Source organism: Canis aureus, chromosome 29 (assembly GCF_053574225.1).
Source record: "Canis aureus isolate CA01 chromosome 29, VMU_Caureus_v.1.0, whole genome shotgun sequence".
NCBI classification, from domain to species: Eukaryota; Metazoa; Chordata; class Mammalia; order Carnivora; family Canidae; genus Canis; species Canis aureus.
In genome coordinates, this window is record NC_135639.1 from 15,441,620 (window position 1) to 15,464,551 (window position 22,932).

Sequence of the window (22,932 nt, forward strand, 5' to 3'; positions counted from 1 at the left end):
ATGATAAAAGGATCATCTTTCAATAGTCATCTCATAATGAAAAAATGGGTCAATTTATCAAGAGGAAATAAAATTTCATGTACTTAATAAAAGAGCTCCAAAATACATAAAGCAAAACAAGAAAGACTGCAGGGAGAAATAGACAAATGCAAAATTAAAATTGAAGATTTTAATACTTCTCTCTCAATAACTGATAAGTAGACAAAAAGGTTTTAGAAAACTTGAATAAAACTATGAATCGACTCAATCTAACTGAAATTTATAGAACATTCCACCCATCACACACATTCTTTTCACTTATACAAGGAATGTTTATCAAGATGGGCAATATTCTTGCCAGTAAATTTGACCAAATTCTAGTTATACAGTCCTATATATAATACATAAATTGAACTTGTGGTATTATATGCTAAACCAAATGAATTTATATTAAATAAACTGAATTTGGAGTTAAAGAAAATTCCAGACCTTAAGGGCTTCACTGGTGAAGTGTACCAAACATAATGAAGAAATAATGCTAATTCTATACAAACTCTTCCAGTAAACTAAACAGGAAGGTCCCAACTCATTCTAGGAGGCTGGTATTACCCTGATTCTAAAACTGCACAAAGACATTATACAAAAAGTACAGACCAATATCCTTCATGAACATATATACAAAAATTCTAAGCAAAATCCTAATCAATCAATTCCAAACAACATATAAAGAAAGAAAACATAATCGTTTCAGATGGTGTTTATCTCAGGAATGTAAAGTAGTTTTAACATTTAAAAATTAAGCAACAAAATTCATAATATCAAGAAACAAACAGAAAAATGATATGATGATCTCAACAGATGTAGAAAACACAATCTAATATCCATCTCCAATAAAAACTCTTAGCAAACTAAGAACAGAAGGAAACCTCCTCAATGTGATAAAAGGAATTTACAAAAAACTTACAGATAACATCATACTTAAGAATTAAATAATAGGGATCCCTGGGTGGCGCAGCGGTTTGGCGCCTGCCTTTGGCTCAGGGCGTGATCCTGGAGACCCGGGAATAAATCCCGCATCGGGCTCCTGGTGCATGGAGCCTGCTTCTCCCTCTGCCTGTGTCTCTGCCTCTCTTTCTCTCTCTGTGACTATCATAAATAAATAAATAAATAAATAAATAAATAAATAATTAAATAATAGAGGATCCCTGGGTGGCGCAGCGGTTTAGCGCCTGCCTTTGGCCCAGGGCGTGATCCTGGAGACCCGGGATTGAATCCCACGTCGGGCTCCCGGTGCATGGAGCCTGCTTCTCCCTCTGCCTATGTCTCTGCCTCTCTCTCTCTCTCTCTCACTCGCTCTGTGACTATCATAAATAAATAAAAACAAAATAAGAAGAATTAAATATTCTCTCTATGGGCAGCCCAGTTGGCTCAGCAGTTTAGCACCGCCTTCAGCCCAGGCGTGACCCTGGAGACCCAGATGGAGTGCCATGTCAGGCTCCCTGCATAGAGCCTGCTTCTCCCTCTGCCTGTGTGTATGTGTGTGTGTGTGTCATGAATAAATAAAATCTAATATATACTGTAATATGTATACATATATATATATAAAATCTCCCTAAATCATGAATTGCTTAGAGTTGACCAAAGTCACCACAAGTATAGATCACTGCAATGGAGGTTCTAGCCAGTGAAATAAGGCAAGAAAAAGAAAAGGCATCCAGATTATACAGAAAGGAGGAAAGGTATCTTTATTTGCAAACAACATAATCTATTCAGAATATCATCAAGAATTTACAGAAATCTGTAACTAATGAGTTTAGCAAGACTGAAAGATACAAGATTAATAAACAAAAAAAAAACGTATTTCCAAATAAGAGGAACAATCAGAAATTAAAAATAAAAATATATATAATTTATAATAGCATCAAAAAATGTGAAATATTTAGGGAAAAATCTGAGAAGAGCTGTAAAACCTGTTCACTGAAAATTTTAAAATACTGCTGAGAGACTAAAAGAGACCTAAATAAAAGGAGACATATACCATGTTCATGAGCCAGAAAATTCAATATTAATATTGAGATTAATTTGAGGGACAGGTGTCAACTGTCCCCCAAATTAATCTATAGCTTCAACATAATTCCAAGTAAAATCCCAGGGTTTTTTTTGTAGAAATTGGCAAGCTGATCCTGAAATTCATATGGAAATGCAAAGAACCTAGAAGAGCCAGAGTAACTGAAAAATGAACAAGATTAAAGGACTTAACACCTGCTGACTTCATGACTTATAAAGCTACGATAATCAAGACATTTTTGTCTTGATGTGCAAATAAAGAGATCAATGGAACAGAAGAGAGTTCAGAAATACACAAATATATGAACAAGTGGTTTTGGCAAAGATACAAAGCAACTTATCAGAGAAAGGATAGTCTTATTTTTTTTAAGATTTTATTTATTTATTTTAGAGAGAGAAAGAGGGCAAGCAGGGAAAGGGGCGGGGAGAGAAGGAGAGAGAGAATCCCAAACCAAGTCCATACTGAGTGCAGAGCCCAATGCAGGGCTTGAACCCAGAACCCTGAGATCGTGACCTGAGCCAAAATCAAGAGTTGGACACTTAACCGACTGAGCCACCCAGGCACCTCAAGGATAGTCTTTTTAAAATGGTCCTGGAACAACTGAATTTCTATATGCAAAAGAAAAAAAAGAAAGAATTGAGATCCATACCTCTCACCGTATGCAGAAATTAACTCAAAATGGACTATAAACCTTAAATGTAAAATCTAAAACTACAAAACTTCTAGAAAAAAAAATTAAAGAGAAATAACAATTTAAGCCAAGGTTTCTTAGATCTAACACCAAGAATAAAATTCATAAAAGAAAAAAAGTGATAAACTGGAATTCATCAAGTTTAAAACTTGTGTTATTTGAAAACACTGCTCAGAGAATGAAAAGACAAGCCCCAGCCTGGGAAAAAATATTTGCAAATTATAAATCTGAAAAGGAACTAGTATCCAGATGTGTAAAGAACTCATAAAAATCAGTAACAAGAAAGAAAAAAATGTTTTTAAATGTGCAAAAGTTTTGAACAGACACCTCACCAAAGAAAATATATAGATTCTAAGTAAGCATATGACAAGACGTTCAACATCATTAGTTATTAGAGAAACAGAAATTAAAAGCACAATGAGATACTACTACAAACCACTTAGAACCCTCATAATTAAAGACTGACCATACCAAGTGTTGGTGACATTGTGAATTAACATTCATATACTGCTGGTGGGAATGTAAATAATACAACCACTTTGGAAAAGTTGTCAGTTTGTTGAAAAGGTAAATATGTATCAGCAATGTGATCTGGCCATTCCATTCTTCTGTATTTACCCAAGAAAGCAGATGTCCATATAAAGACTTCCACATAAAAGTTCAGATGTGCTTTATAAAGAATGGCCAGGGATCCCTGGGTGGCGCAGCGGTTTGGCGCCTGCCTTTGGCCCAGGGCGTGATCCTGGAGACCCGGGATCGAATCCCATGTCGGGCTCCCGGTGCATGGAGCCTGCTTCTCCCTCTGCCTGTGTCTCTGCCTCTCTCTCTCTCTGTGTGTGACTATCATAAATAAATAAAAATTAAAAAAAAAAAAAATTTAAAAGAATGGCCAAAAATTGGAAACAAACCCAAATATCCATCACTGGGTGAAAAACAAATTGTGGTATATCCGTACATTGGAATACTGCACAGTAACTAAAAAGAATAAATCCTTGATACACCATTAATGAATCTCAAAATGAATAAACTGTGAATAAAGCCAGATAAAAAGGAGTACATAGTATATGATTCTACTTACAAAAAATTCTAGAAAGTCCAACAAATCTATAGTGACAGAAAGCAGTTCAGTATTTGCCTGGGTACAGGGATTATCAAGAGGCACATGGAATTTTGGGTGTGGGTATTTTTATGATCTTGACTGCGGTGATAGTTTCAGAGGTGTATATGTACAATAAAACATTACAAACATTCGGTTTACTGCATGTCAATTACACCTCAAAAAAAGGTCTTAAAAATAATGAAAAAATTTTAATCATAACTGAATAATGCCTCTTGAAAGTATCAAAAAGGAAAAAGAACACTATAAGAGTATATATAATAAGGAGTGACATAGTCTGACAAGTCCTTACTGGGTGTGGAACCTGCTTAAGATTCTCTTTCTTGGGGTCCCTGGGTGGCTCAGTTGGTTAAGTGTCTGCTTTCCACTCAGGTCATGACCCCAAGGTCCTAGGATCAAGCCCCCAGTCAGCTCCCTGCTCAGTAGGGAGTCTGTTTGAACTTCACCCTCTGCCCCTCCCCACCCATCCACCTTCCACCCCACTTATGCTGTTTCTCAAATAAATAAATAAAACCTTTAAAAAAAAGGAAAAAGACTCTGTCTCTCTCCCTCTGCCTCTGCCCTCCCCCCATGCACACATACTATCTCTCTAAAAAAAAAAATAATTTAATTAAATAAAGAAGACTCTTACCAGAAGGTGGTAGAGGGAGGATGTTTTAAGTAAGTGATGGGGATTAAGGAGTACACTTATTGCAATGAGTACCAAGAGTTGTATGGAAGTGCTTTTAATGACTGGAATTTAAATAAAAGCTTAAAAAAACCTTATGGGTAAAAATATTAACAAATTAAAGAAAAACAAACATACTTGAGGTCAGGGAGCATTCAACGCAACTTTATAGTTACTGACAGTTTTTCTATTAATAGAAATGATTCCAAATGTGTTTTTTTTTTTTAGTAGTAGTAGCTAAGGAAACATATTTACACTTTTAACCCTGTCCCTTTCTGTTTATTTTTTTTAAGATTTATTTATTCATGAGAGACACAGAGAGAGGCAGAGACATAGGCAGAGCAAGAAGCAGGCTCCCTCTGGGGAGTCCAATGTGGGACTTGATTCCAGGAAATTGGGAATCATGCCCTGAGCCAAAGGCAGATGCTCAACCACTGAGCCACCCAGGTGCCCCCCTTTCTGTTTTTAACAGCAATGAAGTCCCAATATTATATCTTCATCATTGCTGTCACCAGAAATAGAATACTTCTACTAAAAATGTGAGAATTTCCGTATCTACATTTGATTAACCTAAGAGATTAAGAAAAATCTATCTACATTACAGGGCACCTGGGCGGTTCGGTGAGTTAAACATTTGCCTTCGGCTCAGGACATGATCCCGAGGTCCTGGGACCAAGCCTCCAGTAGGGCTCCCTGCACAGCAGGGAGTCTGCTTCTCCCTCTCCCCCTCCCCCCAACTTGTGCATCCATGTGCTCTCTTCTCTGAGATAAATAAAATCTTTTTTAAAAAATCAATATACATTAAAAATACAATAAGATGTAATAGATTTTTTAAGTATTCAATAAATGTTTTAATAAAGTTACATTTAGAAATTATTCACAGTATGAGATATTTTCCAATTTCAGAGCATTAATTTAGTTTTCTTGCTTACAAATTAGAAAACATAGGTTCCTAAGTCACATTAGCCTGAAAATGTCCAAGTCTGAACATGAAATATAAATTTATATAAATATAAATCTCAACTACTCTACAGAAAAAATTCTAAACAACTAGTTTCTAAAAGAAAATGTAATTCATTTAAACAAATCTTGTAGTAAAATGTTCTCTAGTCTAATGTTATACTAAGGTACTCAAGTAAATATACTTCAAATTAGCGTATATTACATCCTTAATTATTAGATTTCAAATTGGCACTGTCTTTTCCCAAGCCTTTCAGACAAGGTTCAAAGTATTCATTTTGTTTTACCTATGCGAGAAATGACTTATAATTCTGAGTGTTTTGTTCTTTTCAAATAGAAACAGAAGACTGGAATCAGTGCTAAGAGAACTAAAGTACCACTTTTGATACCATAGTTGCTTCTGCATCCCTCCCCACCATCAATCTTCCATTCTAAAGAACCATTTGAAGAATACTCTTATTCCCTAGTGAAATCCCCACCGTAGAAAAAAAAACTAAGTTACCATGGAACCAGCCAATTAATTTTGACACCTGCTTACCAAGATTGATCATTTTTGATATCTGTTTGCTAGGTTGCTATCCTTCAGCTTAGTAAAAGATTTTCAAGATAATTAATGAAGTGAGAATTTCTAGGTAAAGTCTTTCTCACTATGATATTACTTCAAATGCTGAGTAAAACAAGCTATCATCCTTTTTTAGCTTAACATATACTTTACCAGGAAGAATTTTCTTCTGAATTGATTCTTCCCTTTAACATTAAATACTACATTTTACCCCTAAGAGTATACATAAAACAGAGTAGTACCAGTTATATTTACTCTGATTAATAGCTTGTATTCCATAAAGAAATGAAAAAATACTTATCAATACAGTACAATGAATCACAGGAAATAACAGTTTCCAAGGAAATGATTTATATTCAATGATTAGTTCAGGGCTAGTTGTTATTTAACTATATTTAAGAAGCTATTCCTCTTTTACTCACTAATGTATTATGTTTATGAATACCATCTCCTTATGTTATTTAAGTTAGTTTAAATTGACCTGTGATCTTTCCAACTAACTGGGACAACATCGGCTAGTGAGGTTACAGGCTGCTGATCTAGTTGATTAACAAGTTCCACTACTATAAAATGTAAGAGGAGCTTCTTGGGACTACAGGAATCTTTGTCCTCTTTAGACAAATGGAGCAAATCAACCCACAAAAAGGTCAAAATCTCTCAATCACATATGTACCAAGTTATCTTCCTACTTATTTCTAGAAAGATATCAAAAATCGATGCAGCTGTTTTGTTGGCTATCAGTCTATATGTTCAAAATTCGTGCTTGATAAAAAGGCTCGCTGCAATTGTCATAGCCAAAGTTTAAAAACACCTAAGTAGAGGTGCCTAGGTGCTCAGTCGGTTAAGAGTCTGCCTTAGGCTTAGGTAGTGATCCTGGGGTCCTGGGATGGAGCCCTCTGCTCAGGAGGGAGCCTGCTTCTCCCCCTCCCTCTGCCCTCCACTCCCCCTGCTTGTGCTCTCTCTTATAAAATTTAAAAATCTAAAAAAAAATTTAAAACCACTTAAGTAATAAAGGCTACTCACAAGCACAATTCAGTAAGATAGCTTTCCTTATCCTGAAATACTTAAAACTTTTAATTAGCATCTCTTTCAAATAAAAAAAAAAGTATCAAAAAAACTACAGTATTATACTAGTTTGTGACAGTAGGAAGAAAACATTTCAATCTATTGCTACAAATGGATTTCATCAACTTCTATTTTGAGATTTAACTTCCAAAAATCTGCTGGAAATTAAATAGTAGGATCTACCTAAAATTATAAGTGCCCTTTAAGCAGGCATTGTTCAAAATTGCAACAGTTTAAAAAAAAAAAAGGAAAATATGCTGTATTTAAAATTTCCAGGACATCCTCCTATAATCCATTAATAAGGTGAACCATATTCCTCTGCCTTAGAACCCAAGACATTTCACTTAGATTTTGCTATCATCCTAACAGCAAATATCAGTAATCTATATAGCATAATCTCGGAGCCACAAAACAACCAGCAAATTTCACAGTAGCTACCTAGAAGTCTAAAAAGTTGCCTTACTTAATGACTATTATCTGCAAATGGTTAGATGGCTACCCTAACGGCCTCAACTATGGTACTTACTGCTCCCCGCACCCACCCACCCATCCATTCACCTATTTCTTTTTCATATCAGGCCGGAATTTAATAAACATCGGCCAAGAGAGGGGAAGTATCCTTGTTGTAAAGCAAACTCCTTGGGGCCTTGAGCTTCAGAGAAAAACCAAAGTCATGGTCTCACACAACAACTGATAGTGAAATAAACAGTTGGAAAAATCCATTATCTTCACGTTAAAAAGTCCAGGCATTTCCTCATTTCAGGTTACCCAAAATCACTCTTGTATTCTCAATTAAACTTGTCCTGGCAAATTCAATTTATTGGCTAAAATGTACACATTCTAGAGTTAGGCTAGCCGATTTGGAACCACAACTCAGACCTTACTACCGTGTAATAATCTTGGGCAAACGACTTAAATTCATCGCCTCGAGTTCTCTCTGTAAATCCGGCCTAATAATCCTAATAACTCACAGAGTTGCGAGGAACAAATGAGATAATCCACGTCAGGCGCTTCACGGTCTTTGGCACCTTGTAAGCCCACCGTGAACTCTTAAGATCACTATTATAACACTAAATAAACCGAAATGTCAGCAGTGTTACCTCTCTAGAGAGCAGGGCGATGCGAGTAGAGGGAGGCACCGGTAGACCGTAACTTTTAACCCTTATACTTCTGCATTGTTTGAATATTTTTGCAACGTTCAAGCATTTCAAGAGTTACCTGCATGATTTTTTATTTAAAAAAAAGGGGGGGGGGTGGTACCTAACAGAATGGTGTTTGGCACCGTGAACGGAGTACGCAAATGCCCAAGGGCAGGGGCGCACAAGTCGCTGCGGGCATCCCGACCACGGCGGGGCTCCGCGCGGGGCCGAGTGCCCGGGGCGCCCGGGATGCAGGGGCCGGCGAGCTGCGGGCGGCTCCGGGACCGGGATCGGGACCGGGACCCGGGGGCGCGTGGAGGGCGGGGGCGGGGCGGGCGGGGCGCGGGGGCGCGGGGTCCGGCGGAGGCACTTACTTGAACCGGCCCTGGCAGTGCTGGCACTGGTCCCCCACCCAGCCCGGGTCGCAGAGGCAGGTGGAGTTGACACAGCGGCCCGAGAAGCAGGAGCCGGTCCTCTCGCACGGCTTGGACTGGGACACCTGCGCGTAGAGGGCCAGGTAGAGGAAGCCATAGCACAGCAGCCAGCTGTTCCCGTCCAGCAGCCAGGAGGAGGCGCCACCGCCGCCGCCGCCGCCGCCGCCGACCGGCCGAGCCTTGCACAGCCCCGGGGCCGCGGGCTGCGGGGGGCCCATGCGGGCCCGGCCCCCCGGCTGCATCTTCCCCGGCGCCCCTGCCCGGCCCGGCTGAGCTCGCAGGCGCCGACAGCGATGCCCGCAGGGGCGGGGGGCGGGGGGCGCGGACAGGGGAATCCGGCCGGAGGAGCCCGCGCCGCCGCCGCCGCCGCCGCCGCTCCTGCTGCTGCTGCTGCTGCTGCTCCTCCTCCTCCTCCTCCTCCTCCTCCTCCTCCTCCTCCTCCTCCTCCTCCTCCTCCTCACCGGCGCCTGCCCCAGTCCCGCTCCCGGGTCAGCAGGGACAGACCCCCGTCGCCGTCGCCGTCGCCTCCGCTCGGCTCCCGCCAGGCGCCCTCGGGCATCGCCTCTCGCTCTCCTGACCTTGTCCTCCGCGAGCCGAGCCCGGCGCCGCGGCGCCCCGGGGCCCGGCCGGAGGCGGAGGCGGAGGCGGAGGCGGAGAGCGGGCGGCGCGGGCGGCGCGGGGCGCTCCGGAGGGGACCTGCGGGCGGGGGAGGGGGCGGGGGGCGGGAGGGGAGGGGAGGGGAGGGGAGGGGACCCGCGCGCGGCCCCGCCTCGCCCGCGGCTCGCGCCAACTGCCTGCGCTCCAGCCCCGCGCGCCGGGGAGGGCGGGGGCCGCGGGAGCCCCGAGGTGGGCGCGCCCAACGCGGGAGGGGAATCCGGGAAGCGGGGCTCAGTCCCGCACCGCCGGGCCGGCGGCCAGCGCGCCCCCGGCCGCCGCCGTCTCCCCCGGGCCGTCAGCCGGGCGCCGGGGCTGCGGCTGGAGCGCGCGGGGGGCCGGGCCGCCTGCGCCCCCCGCGCGAGCCCACGTGTCCCCCCCCCCGGGCCCAGCGCCGTGGTCTCGCCCCGCCCTGACAGGGACCGGGGACTCCCCCGCGCCCCCCCCCCGGCCCGCGCGCGCGGCGGAGGCTGGCCCCAGGTGCGGTCCTCGTGCCCTCCCCGGCCCCGCTCGCACCACGCGCCCCGCGCCCCGGAGCCCCAGCAGCCGAGGGGCGGACCCGGCCGGCTTCGCAGCTTCAGCAAAAAAGCGGCCCTTCTCGTCCGCTGGCCGCAGCTGCGAAAGTGCAGCGCGTTCCCCCCGCGTTTCCCCCTCCCCCGCCCCAGCCTCCTGCCTATTTCTTCTTTTTTTTTTTTCTTAGAAAAACTCCGACAACGCACAAAGAGCTGAGCATGTGCAGCAGGCAGAAGTCTTAAAGGCACCGCAGTCCACGCGCTGTGGGGTCCGCACCAACTGGGAGGGGCGGGGCCTGGGGGCCGCGGGGGTCGCGGAGCCCCGAGCGCGAGCGCGAGCGCGGAGGGACTTGGCCGAGGGGAGCCATTTCTTCCACGGAAATGAGGGCTCCCCCGCCCCCAACAAAGAGCTGCGAGGCTCTGAGCCCAGGGCGCCCCCCCCCCTTCCCGGTGCTGCCTCCGAGCCCCAGGTATCTCCTTTTTTCTGCTTGTCAGGGTTTCCTCCTCCATCTGGGACAATACTCTGCCTTGAAAAATATTGCAACATCTGGGCTTTTTTTTTTTTTTTTTTTCCCAAGAAGAGCAGAAATGATGCCCAGAAAAGAGCCTTTTTCCTTTCTCAGCGGCAGTCTTTTCCTCCTTTAGATGACTTTCCAAGATTTGATGGCATGTGCTGAAATTTTTGCTTTGTACTTTTGTGTCTTCTCTTAAAAGCTCGCATCAGCCCTTGAGAAAGGAAGCCGAGCGCACATTGCAGCCCTGTATACTCGAGTTACAAGCCATGTAATGGGATCCCCCACCAAAGAAGAGCAGACTGTGTGAAAAAGAATTTGAAATCTACCGAAGGCATTTCTGACAGCGAAAGGAGAAAAAGTTTTAGCTGTAACCGCACAGTCATATTATTGTTAAGATTCAACTCATGTATTTTCGGGCATAAAGTACCCACGTCATCTCTTTTCATCTCTTTTATCCCCCACGTTGCAGATGAAATCCTCCATTAACCCCATTTTGCAGATGAGGATAGAGAGACTCAGAAAGGTTGAAAGATTTGTCAGTGGCGGGCTGGGTGAAAGTAATGAACCGAGCTCTAAACACAAGTCCCGTGGCTTCCATCAGTCCTGTGTTTTTTTCCACTAGTTATCAGGCTATTTCTATTAGCAGTTGCTTTGTTCTACTTAAGTGAATAAAATGTAAGTGTTGGCTTGCTTTGCAAATGCCTCCGCAGTGACTTAAGGAAGGAAGACCAAGGTCCAGAGAGAGGTGGCTCCTTTGAAAGGGAAAGGGGGGAAAAAAAAGAAAACCATGATTTTCATTAATACAACAAATCACAATCCCCCTATAATATCAGTACTAGAAATTTCATCCTCAAATCTGAAAATGAGGACAGCCCCTTCTTCCTTTGACATCTCTTTTGTATCAGGATGCTCCTTAGAGACTACTTGGGATGAAGGAAGAAGAGGAACAGAACATTCTGGGGGGGCGGGCGGGAAACAGTTGAAAGGAGGATATTGTTCTGGATCACACCTTTTAATTTCCATGACTATAAAATCCAGAACGCTTTCTTGTGGTGGACATACATGAACAATCTCTGCTGTCTTCTCCATTCTTCTCGCATGCCAGCCAAAGTTTAAAGTGAGCCACATCTTTCTCACATCTAATGTAGAGTTGCTTTCAGAAATATGGAAGGTAGCCAAGCCCTTAAAACAGTCAGTGAGTGTAAAGGTAATTCAAAGGGTACACTGGAGCCCCTTTAACAAGAGAGATCACTGCTCAGCCACACACTGACTGTAGCCTATATTCAAGCAAAGGATTTGCCCATTAAAAATATATATCTTTTAATCTCATAACCACTATAATCAGCTCAGTACTTCATGTTACACTAAAGAACATGCAGCCCCACAGCTTCCTCTCAACTTTGCCTTTAGAATCAAGCTGAATATACTAAATCTATATAAAATTACCATCACGAGGATCACACAGGATTACCACTTGCCCTATATCCTTTTTTTTCTTTCATACCCTTTTAGTCAACATTTACTGAGTAACTTTTATGAATTTAAGGAAGAGAAAACAAAGATGAATAAAACATGAGATTTACCCCCTGGATAAGCTTATCTATAATATGTTAGGCTCAGTAGATTGGGAGTTCCCCTATATAGTTAAGGGTTATGTATTTTATAAATGTAGACACAGAAAACTTACATGATTTACAACAGTCACACAAAAAGTCAGTGATAAAGCTTGCCTAGAATCTGGACTAATGTTTCAGTGTCTTCTATGATCAAGAAATTTTAATGCTCCAACATGGTTATCTCTTTTTTTCTAAAAAAGTAGAGTCAGCATCCTCATAGTGCTATCCAACACTGTAATAATTCATCGTATTGGTAATAGCAGTCATAAATCCAGCAGGAAGGTGAAAATTTACTCCAAAGAGGTAGTGGAGAGAAAATCTGTTTTATTGAAGTAGGATGAAACTGTTAAGATTGGAATTATCTATTACAATTTCTCCAAGGGGAAGAGATAAGAAAAATACTTGTTTTCTCCACAATTAGCTTTATATCAGGACCTTCAGATATTTGGGGAATGTGTTTTATTTCCATTCATACCACTTAACAATGGTACTATAAAATGATGGGCAAGAAGCTAAGACTTCACACTGCCAAATGAAGGAAATTCACATGATTTTTTAAGAAGAACAAGAGAAATGACAGTCCCACTGATCTTTTGATTGCAACTCAAAAAGTAAAAGATCCTATTTGGACTAATGAACCAAAGCAGCCCCTTCTCAGTTGCTTGACTGAAGAATGATCTCTATTGTTCACCATTTGGCTCATATGAGGCTTCTGAAAGCAGCCAAGATAATGAGAGCTGCAGATAGCCTGGCCACAAGAGCCAGAAATGCATTCGTTCAAAGGGATCCTTAGTGTAATTGGGGCAGTATTTTTAAGACACTGATAGAGCATGAATGGTCTGTGGCACTAGACAGCAAAAAAAAAAAAAAAAAAAAATCAATCATAGGTACTCGTTAAAAAACTATTGATGATATTAAAAACATGTATGCAGCTAGGTGCTGAAATACCAACAACCTTCTCCCCACCAAAATCTATCACTGCTTTTCTCTTGGATTCTATCGGTTTCTCTTGCTGTCACACTTGCAAACACACACATACACTCTGATCCTGCCAATTTTTCTACTTAACACATTTCAAGCATATTGTTATAAGTAAATCCAAGGAAATAATTCCAAAGATTCTAAATTCATACTGCGGGGCTAATAACATTTTTTAACTGGGAAATAAAACGAACATACTTCAACTTTCATGCTAAATATTCGACTTATTACTCCCAAAAAAGTTTATTGCTAGTAGTCAATTGCAGAAATTTGTCTTTCATGAAATTTAATTCAATAAAAATATGGGCTAGGACTTTCTGTTAAACATAGTAGACTAAGTATGAGCACTTACCTCTGCTCCAAACTCTACCAACTTGACAGGACAGATTTTTTTTTTTTTAATTTTAAAGGTATAAATTCACAATAACAAAATAAGAACCAATTTGTTGATAAGAGGTCAAGGCATTTGAAAGTGTCAGTGCATTGGAAAGAGGAAAGGGAATGGAGAAGTGATAACTAAGTCATTTATGCCTACAGAAATAATAACAATAAGAAACAAGCCCAAAGAGCCCAGGACTCAGAGGTAAGTGGTACCATGAAAGGTAGGGGTGGGGCTCAAGGATGAAAACAAGGAGAATAATTAAGGGCAATATAAGGGCCCAAGGTCCCCTTCCTCACCCCAAGCAGCCAAAGATGACCCCAGACTCAACCCTGACAGAAGGTTAAATCTCAAGAAATTGAATCTCAGAGGCTCCAGCCTTAGAGCACCAACCATAATGGAAGGAGAGAGTGAGGTACACAGTTAAAAATGAGGCATTTAGGTAAATATTTTTATAGTGATTGGTGGATTTCCCTACCACATTTTCCTACCTGTTCCCAGAATACCTACAGTCAATGAATACTCCCGGAGAGAAAACTGAAGGATATCTATCTGTAAAAATTGAATAGTCCAAGAGAAAATGCATTGTCATTTGGGGTCTCCAAACTAAAAGTCAAGCCAACCTCCAGCTCACCCTGTAGTGGAGCCTGCTGAGTAAATAAGTCTCACTCAATCATTTTTTTTCCATGACTCTCTTAAATACAGACAGTAAGGATTCATTAGTTTGGTTCTTTCATAAAAGAAACCAAAACAAACAAAAAAGGGAATTAGAGGAAACACAGTCAAGTGATAAGGGAATATTTATGCAATCATAAAACAAGAACTGGAGAAGTGTCTGGGTGGCTTAGTCAGTTGGATGTCTGCCACCAGCTCAGGTCATGATCTTGGGGTCCTAGGGTCAAGCCCCACATTGGGCTCCCTGCTCAATGAGGAACCTGCTTCTCCCTGTCCCTCTGCCCCTGCTCCTGCCCCTGCTTGTGCTCTCTCTAAAATAAATAAATAAATAAATAAATAAATAAATAAATAAATAAATAAATAAATAAATAAATATCTTTAAAAAAAAAAGAGCTGGATACTCTTTTTTTTTTTTTTTTTTTTGGATACTCTTTAATAAACAAAAGGACACTCAGAGAACAAAAAATAAAAGGTGAAAGTAGGGTAGCCAAAATACAAAACAATTTTAAAAATTTAGAAAATAAAGTCTGAAAATCTCCTAGAAATTAGAATAAAAAGACAATGTTTCTGCTCTTATCGAGGAGGGAAAAACTAGGGGAGAAAAGAGATTCACTAATGATTATGCATAACAGACTCTCTCTTAAATTAAGAATGTATAATATTGTACATTTACTAATGTGATAGTACATTAATGCACAACTCCTGTGTAGGAGAAGACAAAACTTGTTTGTGTTAACTTCAGTGTAAGATTTCCCAGAACTGAACTGAACCTCCATATGAAAGACCCACTACCACCTAAAACATTGAATTAAAAGACTCACAAATGGAAGAAAAAAAAGTGAGGGAAAGGCAAATGCAATGGATTAGAAGAATAGCATTAAAATTCTCAACAGCAAAATTAGATGCTAAAAAGTAAGTAAAGATAGAAGAGAAATTATTGTCAACCTAGAATTCTATACCCAGCCAAGCTATCGATCAAGTATGAGGATAAAGGCATTTTCAGACATATGAACACTGTTAAAATTTATCTTGTAGGGTACTCTTCTTTTAAAAAAAAAAAAAAAAAAAACTCCTGGAGAATGGTAAAGGGAGAAGAGACTGAACATAAAAGATTTATAAAGAAATATCTTAGAATGACAGACAGCTATGCCCCAAACCAACAGAGCAACCAGTCCAACCTGCAGCAGAGGGCTGGGGAGGGAGACATAACTAGAAAAAAAAATTGATAGGACTGCTTGGAACTGTTTGAGCTTTAGAAAAAAAATACTAATAAAATGTGATGGATCTTGGAGTATTTGGGTTGAAAATGGAATAAGCACATAGAAAATCAAGTAAATGAACAAAATGAAGCAATTGTTGACTAAGAAAAAAGGGAAACTTGTACATGACAGTTTATTGGTAAACAATATTTACATAGTCATATAAACACTATTGATTTACAAAAAAATTTATAATATGTCTACATTTAAAAAGTGGGAAAAGGATAAAGATGGGTGGGGGTAAATCCTTCATTATTTAATACAGAGTAATTGCATGTTCAAAACTGATAAATCTAGACAGCAGTATAATCATGCTACACTGCTTTGTCTTAGGAAATAGGGAATAGGAGCAGGAGATGCAGCATTATAGGCTTAAAAGCTATAAGCTTTGGTTGAAAATTAAGATTTACTTCTAAAAATATAATAATAAATTAATTTAAATTATGTGGGTTCATAAAAAATTTAAAAGGTGGCATATGGTCTATGACAAAAACTTGGGTTTGAGTTCTAATTCTGCCTCCTATATAGAGATGACTCTTGCATGACCCATTAACTTCTATGCATCAATTTTCCCACCTGTAAGATGCAAAACTCAATGTCCATTTCTGAGTTCACACGAGGGTCCAAACAGAATATATGAAAGCGCACAACAAATGGTCAAGCACCATACAAACTTTGATATTGAATGTTCATCAAAAACTACTCTTAGGAAAAAAAAATACTCTTAGGAACAGAATTCATTCTAATTCCACATGAGGGGAAAGATTATTGAAAGAGATTTAAGTTGATACAACACACAAATACAAAATAACAAAACACACACACAAAAAAAACAGAGCTATAGGAAAGTCTCATTACTTTGAAGATGGATCTAGTCTATTTTACAAATGAGATGCTGGGACCCAAAAAATTGAAGTATCTTATCCAAACTCATAGAGTGACAGAGCTAAGGACAAAGCAGTTTTCTTTGTCTTATACCTCATAGTTCAGCCTAATGCCAGGCATGTTCAGGTTAATTTATCATCCATGCTCAGTTCCAGAAAGGCCTTCCAAAGCTCTATGAAGTGACTTGCCCAATGTCACACAAGTTAGTGACTGCAGTGGCAAAACTAACCAAAGGACAAACAACCAAAGAATGAGCCTTGAATCTGAAACTTAGAACCAAGTGCAAGTATACTAGCAGAGCTAAAGAGATACACTGAAAGCCCAGCTCAGAACCTGCAACATAAAAATTATCAATTAATACTCATTAACTGGTTGACTAAAATTTCTGCCTGAGTATGGAAAGAAAAGCCAAAAAGGAAATAGGCATACTTTAAAAAAGAAATGCAATTAGACAAGCCAAACCAGCAGCAAAATTCCTCTTGAAAATGGAGATGTAAGAATTTGATTTACTGAATGGGAGGAGGATGTAAGAAAGAAAAAATAAAGGAAGAAAAGGCATGGCCCAATGCCTGACAAAATGTGCCAAGAAGGGATGTCTAAATTTGAAACTCTCCAACCTATTGCAAGACACCTAGTAGGCTTCCTATCCTCTCCTCCCCAGGGTAATGTTGAAAGGAATGAGGGCGCCCAGAAGATAAAAAGTCACTTTTACACCCAGGAAATCATTTCCTGTCACTTTCCTTCATGAGAAAGAAGAACAAAACTCTTTTTAAAAATAGAGTTCTGGGGATCCCAGGGTGGCTCAGCAGTTTGGTGTCTGCCTTTGACCCAGGGCATGATCCTGGAGACCTGAGATTGGGTCCCACATGGAGCCTGCTTCTCCCTCTGCCTGTGTCTCTGCCTGCCTCTCTCTCTCTCTCTCTCTCTCTGTCTCTCTGTGTCTTTCATGAATGAATAAATAAATTTTTTAAAAATGCAGTTCTGTCAATAAAAATGAACAAAAGTCCAATTTGAATCAGATAACAGAAAAGAAAGTATTACATTCTTTTATTTTCAGAAATCATAATTTGTCACCAATAGATAATTCTAATTTCTCAAGAGGACTCTAATATTAGCAATCACTGCACTATGCAGCATCATGCATCTTACATCCAAACAAACCAACTTTAACTGGGGTCATACACTGAAAAGTAGTGTCATTGGACACAGGGAGATACTTGTGATTTTGAGTAATAGAAAGGATTCTTTTATTTGTGAAAAAAATCCAGCTGCTACAAACAAACTCCTAAGGCATTGCCCACATATGGAAAAAAACAGGTAGAATTTCTATAAACCTTTAGTGAAGTTGAGGTTTGTTTCATGTTCCTTCTGTTTGAAGAGAAAGCGAGTCATAGGAAGAAAAACAGGAAGTACTTAAAAAACAAAAGCTCCCAAGCAAAATAAACAATTCATAAGAATAACATACTAGCTTTTAGAAAGCTGCTTGGGGTCCTGACACAGGAAAATATGTTTATGTTTACAAGGAAAAGAGCATGAAAGAGAATTATGGACCTTCTGATCAGCAGAGACAAAGCCATCAGGATACAGGGAGGTTTCCCTGAATAGAGCTCAGAGACAAAGAACTGCAAAACAGCACATATATAAAAAAAGAAAAATATCTGACAAATGATAGCCAGGCCCCACAAATCCCGATAACACGACATTCTACTTATTAAAAACATCAGTCTTGGAAGACTCCAGGCACAGTAATTTTGAAAATGTACACAAGTAAATTAAAACCAGCCTTACAATTCTTCTTATTGTAAGTCCCTTGCCCATGTCCCTCTGCAAAGCTGATGTGAAATTTTGAATTAAATGAAAAAAAAAGTCAACATGAACATTGCTGATTTTTTAAGCAAGACTCTCACGTTTTCCATTTTTTAAAAATTAGGATGTAGTCTGAAACTCTTTCTGCCCATGAAGAGGACATGTATTTTTCTAGGAAAATTGGTTCTTCAGTAAACAGAAAATGTTTTATCCACAACTAGAAAGCATGTGCAAGAATTTTGTTTATTAAATTATCTAAACCACTTGATAGACATTTTTTTTAAATACCTTATGGCCATGTTTTTTCCCACTCGACACAGTCCTTCAATTTAGGAAAGGTAGCACAAAACAGTGCCAAGAGAACAGCACACCGAGCCAGGAGACCCAAACTCCACAACTAAACATATACCTCACTCACCCGTAGCTCTTTTATTTGTAAAATAGCAAAAATTATTGGCCCTCCCTGAATGTTGTTGGAAGAGTTAAAATTCCAAATGATATAAAATGTTAAGGCTATTGTTTTAAACTGTGAAGCTCTACCCGATAATGCCTGCTTTTAATCCTTCTTAGAAAACACTGTTAGGACCCAGTGGAGCCATGGGATACTAGAGAGCCACAGAGCAAGCTTAGTAATTCCTCTGCATCTTGCTGCCCATTACCTTTTTCTCAGGTGGCAGCAACTTCACAGCCCACTGCCTTATGCTGAATGAGGTTAGTGACCAACGTGTGGGGTGACCACAGTGACTATTGGAAGCTTCAGAGAACAAAATACACTACCACCACAATCAATGAAAACTTGGAACTCAGCAGGTTTGCCCTTTGAATGTAAGGATTTGGGGGCACTTGTTATATTGCAAATGCCTTTAAAGAGCTGGCTCATTTAGTTTGTATCAGTCATTAACATCTTAACGTGAATGACTATGCCTATTTCCTGAGAATAGTTTTGATAGATAAGGAATATAAGAAAAGTGTAAAGATGTATGACCTCCATTGCCATCCCCAACAACCTCTCCCTGCCCCTGTACCAGTACGCACACACGCACACATATAATATGAACATTCCTTGACTACTACCTGGCCTGTTCAAAGGAAAATGAATCTGAGAAGTCCTAACACCCTTTGGTGATTTCGTAGAATATAATCTCTGTGGAGGAAATGTTTATATTTTTCAAAGAAGGCCAATGAGGGAAAAAAACACAAAGGAATTAAATACTGATGGTGAGATTTTAGACAGAGTAGCTCCTGGATGAAAGATTTGACACATACCTCAAGTCAATCATAGTAGATAGCTATGTATTTCCAAGTGGAGATTGGACTACAATGAGACTTTCGCATCTCTGACTACACAATGAATAAATTTAAGGGAAGAATTAGAATGAAAGGTTAGGTCTTCACTAGGAAGCACCCTCCCCAAACTCAAGTCTGGCAGGAATCATCAGCAACAGCCCTGACTATTTTTAATGGCTAGGGGGATGCTTAAGGAAATGTCTATCTCTAAGATTACCCCAAGTCTCTTCTGCATAAATAATAACATCATTACTGACAGATTCTTGGCTCAACTGATCTTCTTTTAAACATGCAGACTAGTCAAAATGAAATACTTATTAGAGAAAGATTGGAAAGGGTGAAACTGGAAATGATCACTCAAAATAAGAAAAAAATCAACCTCATTAAAAGGGAAAAAATATGGGCGATTATGAGCTAGCCAGACACCAAAAATATGTATGAATAAACAGCAAAGCAGCAATATTGCATTGGTATGATGCCTTTGAGGGTGCAGTAACTCAAGAGAGACCACCAAAGAAACCAGTGCCAAGCCCTTACACTCTTACAAGGCTTGTAGATGCCCAAGAGTCCTGGCGGGTCTACAATGTTATATCAGGTAGGAACATTTCCCCTGACTTATGATCAGTGTATGCCCTATAGCCTCAGGACTTCCTACTGCTCATTATTTTTATTCTAACTCTGTTGCTGCAACTGCTATCCTCATTCATATGAATGCCTAATCTTTCTGAATCATCTTAAACTATCTGTAGCAATTATCCCATGATTTAAGTTTCTAAAGTTAATTGTTAAGTTAAAAAAAAAAAAGCGTCACTAGTTTAAATTTTTTCTGCTTTTTCATTTTATCACATGTCCTTTTAGTCCTGAATTACTAGAAAATATAAATAAGATGTCCAATTATCCTTGTCTTTAACATTTATTACTTTATAGCTCTTATCAGATTTCTACTCTTTTTAACCCAACTATAAAGTAATTCACCCCTGGGTTCTAGATTGCTCCATGGGCTATAATTATTTTAGCTGACCTTATCTAAATTATTTCTTATCTGGCTCAGTCATTTTTGAGATGAAGAAGATAAATGGAACACTCCATTTAAAATTAAAATATATACTTCCTAAAAAAGAACATATATTTATCACAATATTGTCTACAAACATTTTTAACCAGGCTAGTTTCTTATTATTAATTGCCACTGCTCTTTAAGCTGTATTCTTTAAACTATTTGTGATGATATCTACATATTTTCCAAAGACTTAGACCTAATTCAATACTCATAGTATATTGCTTAAATTATTTATTTCCAAGATGCATTAGATTCATAGAATTTCTTTTTTTTTTTAATTTTTATTTATTTATGATAGTCACACAGAGAGAGAGAGAGGCAGAGACACAGGCAGAGGGAGGAGCAGGCTCCATGCACCGGGAGCCCGATGTGGGATTCGATCCCGGGTCTCCAGGATCGCGCCCTGGGCCAAACACCGGCGCTAAACCGCTGCGCCACCCAGGGATCCCAGATTCATAGAATTTCAAGGTAAATTTCTACCTTTGGTATGTTCATCTACGCAGTTAAGTAAAATGTCTAGGTATTTGCAGATTTCCATGATTATGGATTTTGAATAATCCACTGCTCCTTCACCATCTGCACTAGATAATAATGAGAGATAAGCCCTTAACTCCTTGTGAGGATATTATCCTTTCCATATCCTTCATTGATAAAGCCTACTTAGGCAGCCATGTTTTGTACACATGATACTGCTCATCCCTGCCACAGATAATTAGCACAGAGGCATATGCCAATCCAGGGGCAGCCAATCCTTAGGCTCACCACAGTTTTACAAGGTGACTTGGCACAAAAGCTCTAATCAAACAGGGATGAGCTGGGGCAATCCAATTCTCACTTTTGGGAATTTGTATTAAGAAATATAAAAAGAATTAAGCAATCAAGAACAGGAACTCAAGTTGAAAATGTGTGCAGAAAGAGATAATGAGACTACTTGGGGAGAGAAGGGGCAAAAAAAGGTAGAACTCAATTTATGAGAAGGTTGAAATTATGAGGAAGAATGATTATAAATGGTACCTGTGACAAAGAGAAATGATGAGAACACAAGATGAAGAGGAAAAAGGCAATTTACTTGTGAAATAACAGAGTTTGATTCATTTTCATGGGTTTTTAAAATATCAAAAAAAATCTTTTTTAAGATTTTATTCATTTATTCATAGAGATATACACAGAAAGAGAGGCAGAGACACAGGCAGAGGGAGAAGCAGGCTCCATGCAGGGAGCCCGACGTGGGACTCGATTGACTGAAGGCAGCGCCAAACCACTGAGCCATCCAGACTGCCCTAAAAAATCAAAATTTAGCATGGAAACTTGTATATGACCAAAGGATATCTTGTGCTTAGGAAGAACATTTCAATTTTTTGAACTTTGACTTTTACACAGGTGAGAATTTAGTCATTCCAGGGTCTGTCTTTAAAAAAAAAAAAAAAAAGATTTTATTTACTTATTTTTATTTTAGTGGGGGGAGGGGTAGAGGAAGAGAAAGAATCTCAAGCAAACACCAAGCTGAGTGCAGAGCCTGACGGAGGGCTCCATCTCATGACCCATGAGATCATGACCTGAACCAAAACCAAGAGTCAGATGCTTAACCGTCTGGGCCACCCCACCAGGGTCCTTTTAAATACATTCTAGCTGGCATTTCTATTTTTTGATACCTTAAACAACATCTTTGCCAAAACGCCTAGTATAAGTAGCACTCTGTAAATGCAACTTAAGTCCATGTATTGAAGAGTATTAATAAACACAATTCTTTAATTTCGCTATTTACTTTCAGCTCTTTGCTTATTGGTCACACTGCTGGTGATGGGAACCAGATATAATTTAGAAAGAATATTTGAGTGTCCAGCTGATCAATAGTCTACTTTGGCCTCGATATCTAAGATCCTTGCTTCTTTGTCCACACAGAGAACATTTTCCAGCAATGTACAAGCTGTGTCAGAACCTTCCTTAAAAGTAACATTTTAGATCAAATTCAACAAACAAGAATCTTTTTGTTATGTTAAAAATAGAGATAACCGGAACTTTTCCAATAAATTTTATAAAAATCTCCAGATGTGAACTTCACTTCAGAAGACAGTCTGTTCCTAATTTTAAGGGATTTGATTTGTTTTGCTTGTTTTACTGCAGAAACAAATTTCCCCTGGCAATCGGGGTTGATATTTCCTTAAACTATTTTTTCCTTAATTTTTCCTGTGAAGGGAAAACTATTTTAATTGGCATTTATCACAAGACAGAATAAGAATCATTTCAGTTCTCAAATTTTGGAAGAAACATTTCCCATCTGTTTCAATAACCCCTCTGGCTAATTATATTGCCAAGAATAATTTGTCACAAACAGAAAGACCATTCTTTTGGAGGAAAACTCTTACTGCTTTATCTTATATCACATACTGATTGATGAGCAATTTATAGAAAACTTATGATACTAACTGATGCCATGGATTTATTTCATGAATTAGATTGCAAAAGGAACCACAGAAGGCTGGTTAATAATTTACGCTGCTTTAAAAACAGGATGAAGTCTCTTGGTTAGTTCAAATTATATTAGAGAAGTGGCACATCTTATCCATAGCCTGTTTTTAAAGTGTAGTCCTCTGGAACATGAATGGATTTATCTAAGAAGG

The 22,932-nt window shown here is 39.8% G+C and overlaps 1 protein-coding gene and 1 long non-coding RNA gene across 4 annotated transcripts in view; one reads left to right on the forward strand and one right to left on the reverse strand.

Annotated features, from left to right (window-relative positions):
* The window catches only part of ATRNL1 (attractin like 1), a 786,052-nt gene extending 777,113 nt beyond the window's left edge, over positions 1-8,939 (reverse strand). For all 3 annotated transcript variants that reach the window (XM_077877514.1, XM_077877517.1, XM_077877516.1), the window contains exon 1: positions 8,623-8,939. In XM_077877514.1, the coding sequence (XP_077733640.1) occupies positions 8,623-8,924 (302 nt within the window). In that variant the 5' untranslated portion in view covers positions 8,925-8,939. The remainder of the gene's footprint in view (positions 1-8,622) is intronic.
* Positions 8,940-9,887: 948 nt separating this feature from the next.
* On the forward strand, positions 9,888-11,179 carry LOC144300786 (uncharacterized). The gene is made up of 2 exons (XR_013367565.1): positions 9,888-10,318; positions 10,563-11,179. It is a non-coding gene; the product is annotated as an uncharacterized LOC144300786 (long non-coding RNA).
* Positions 11,180-22,932: the final 11,753 nt, after the last annotated feature.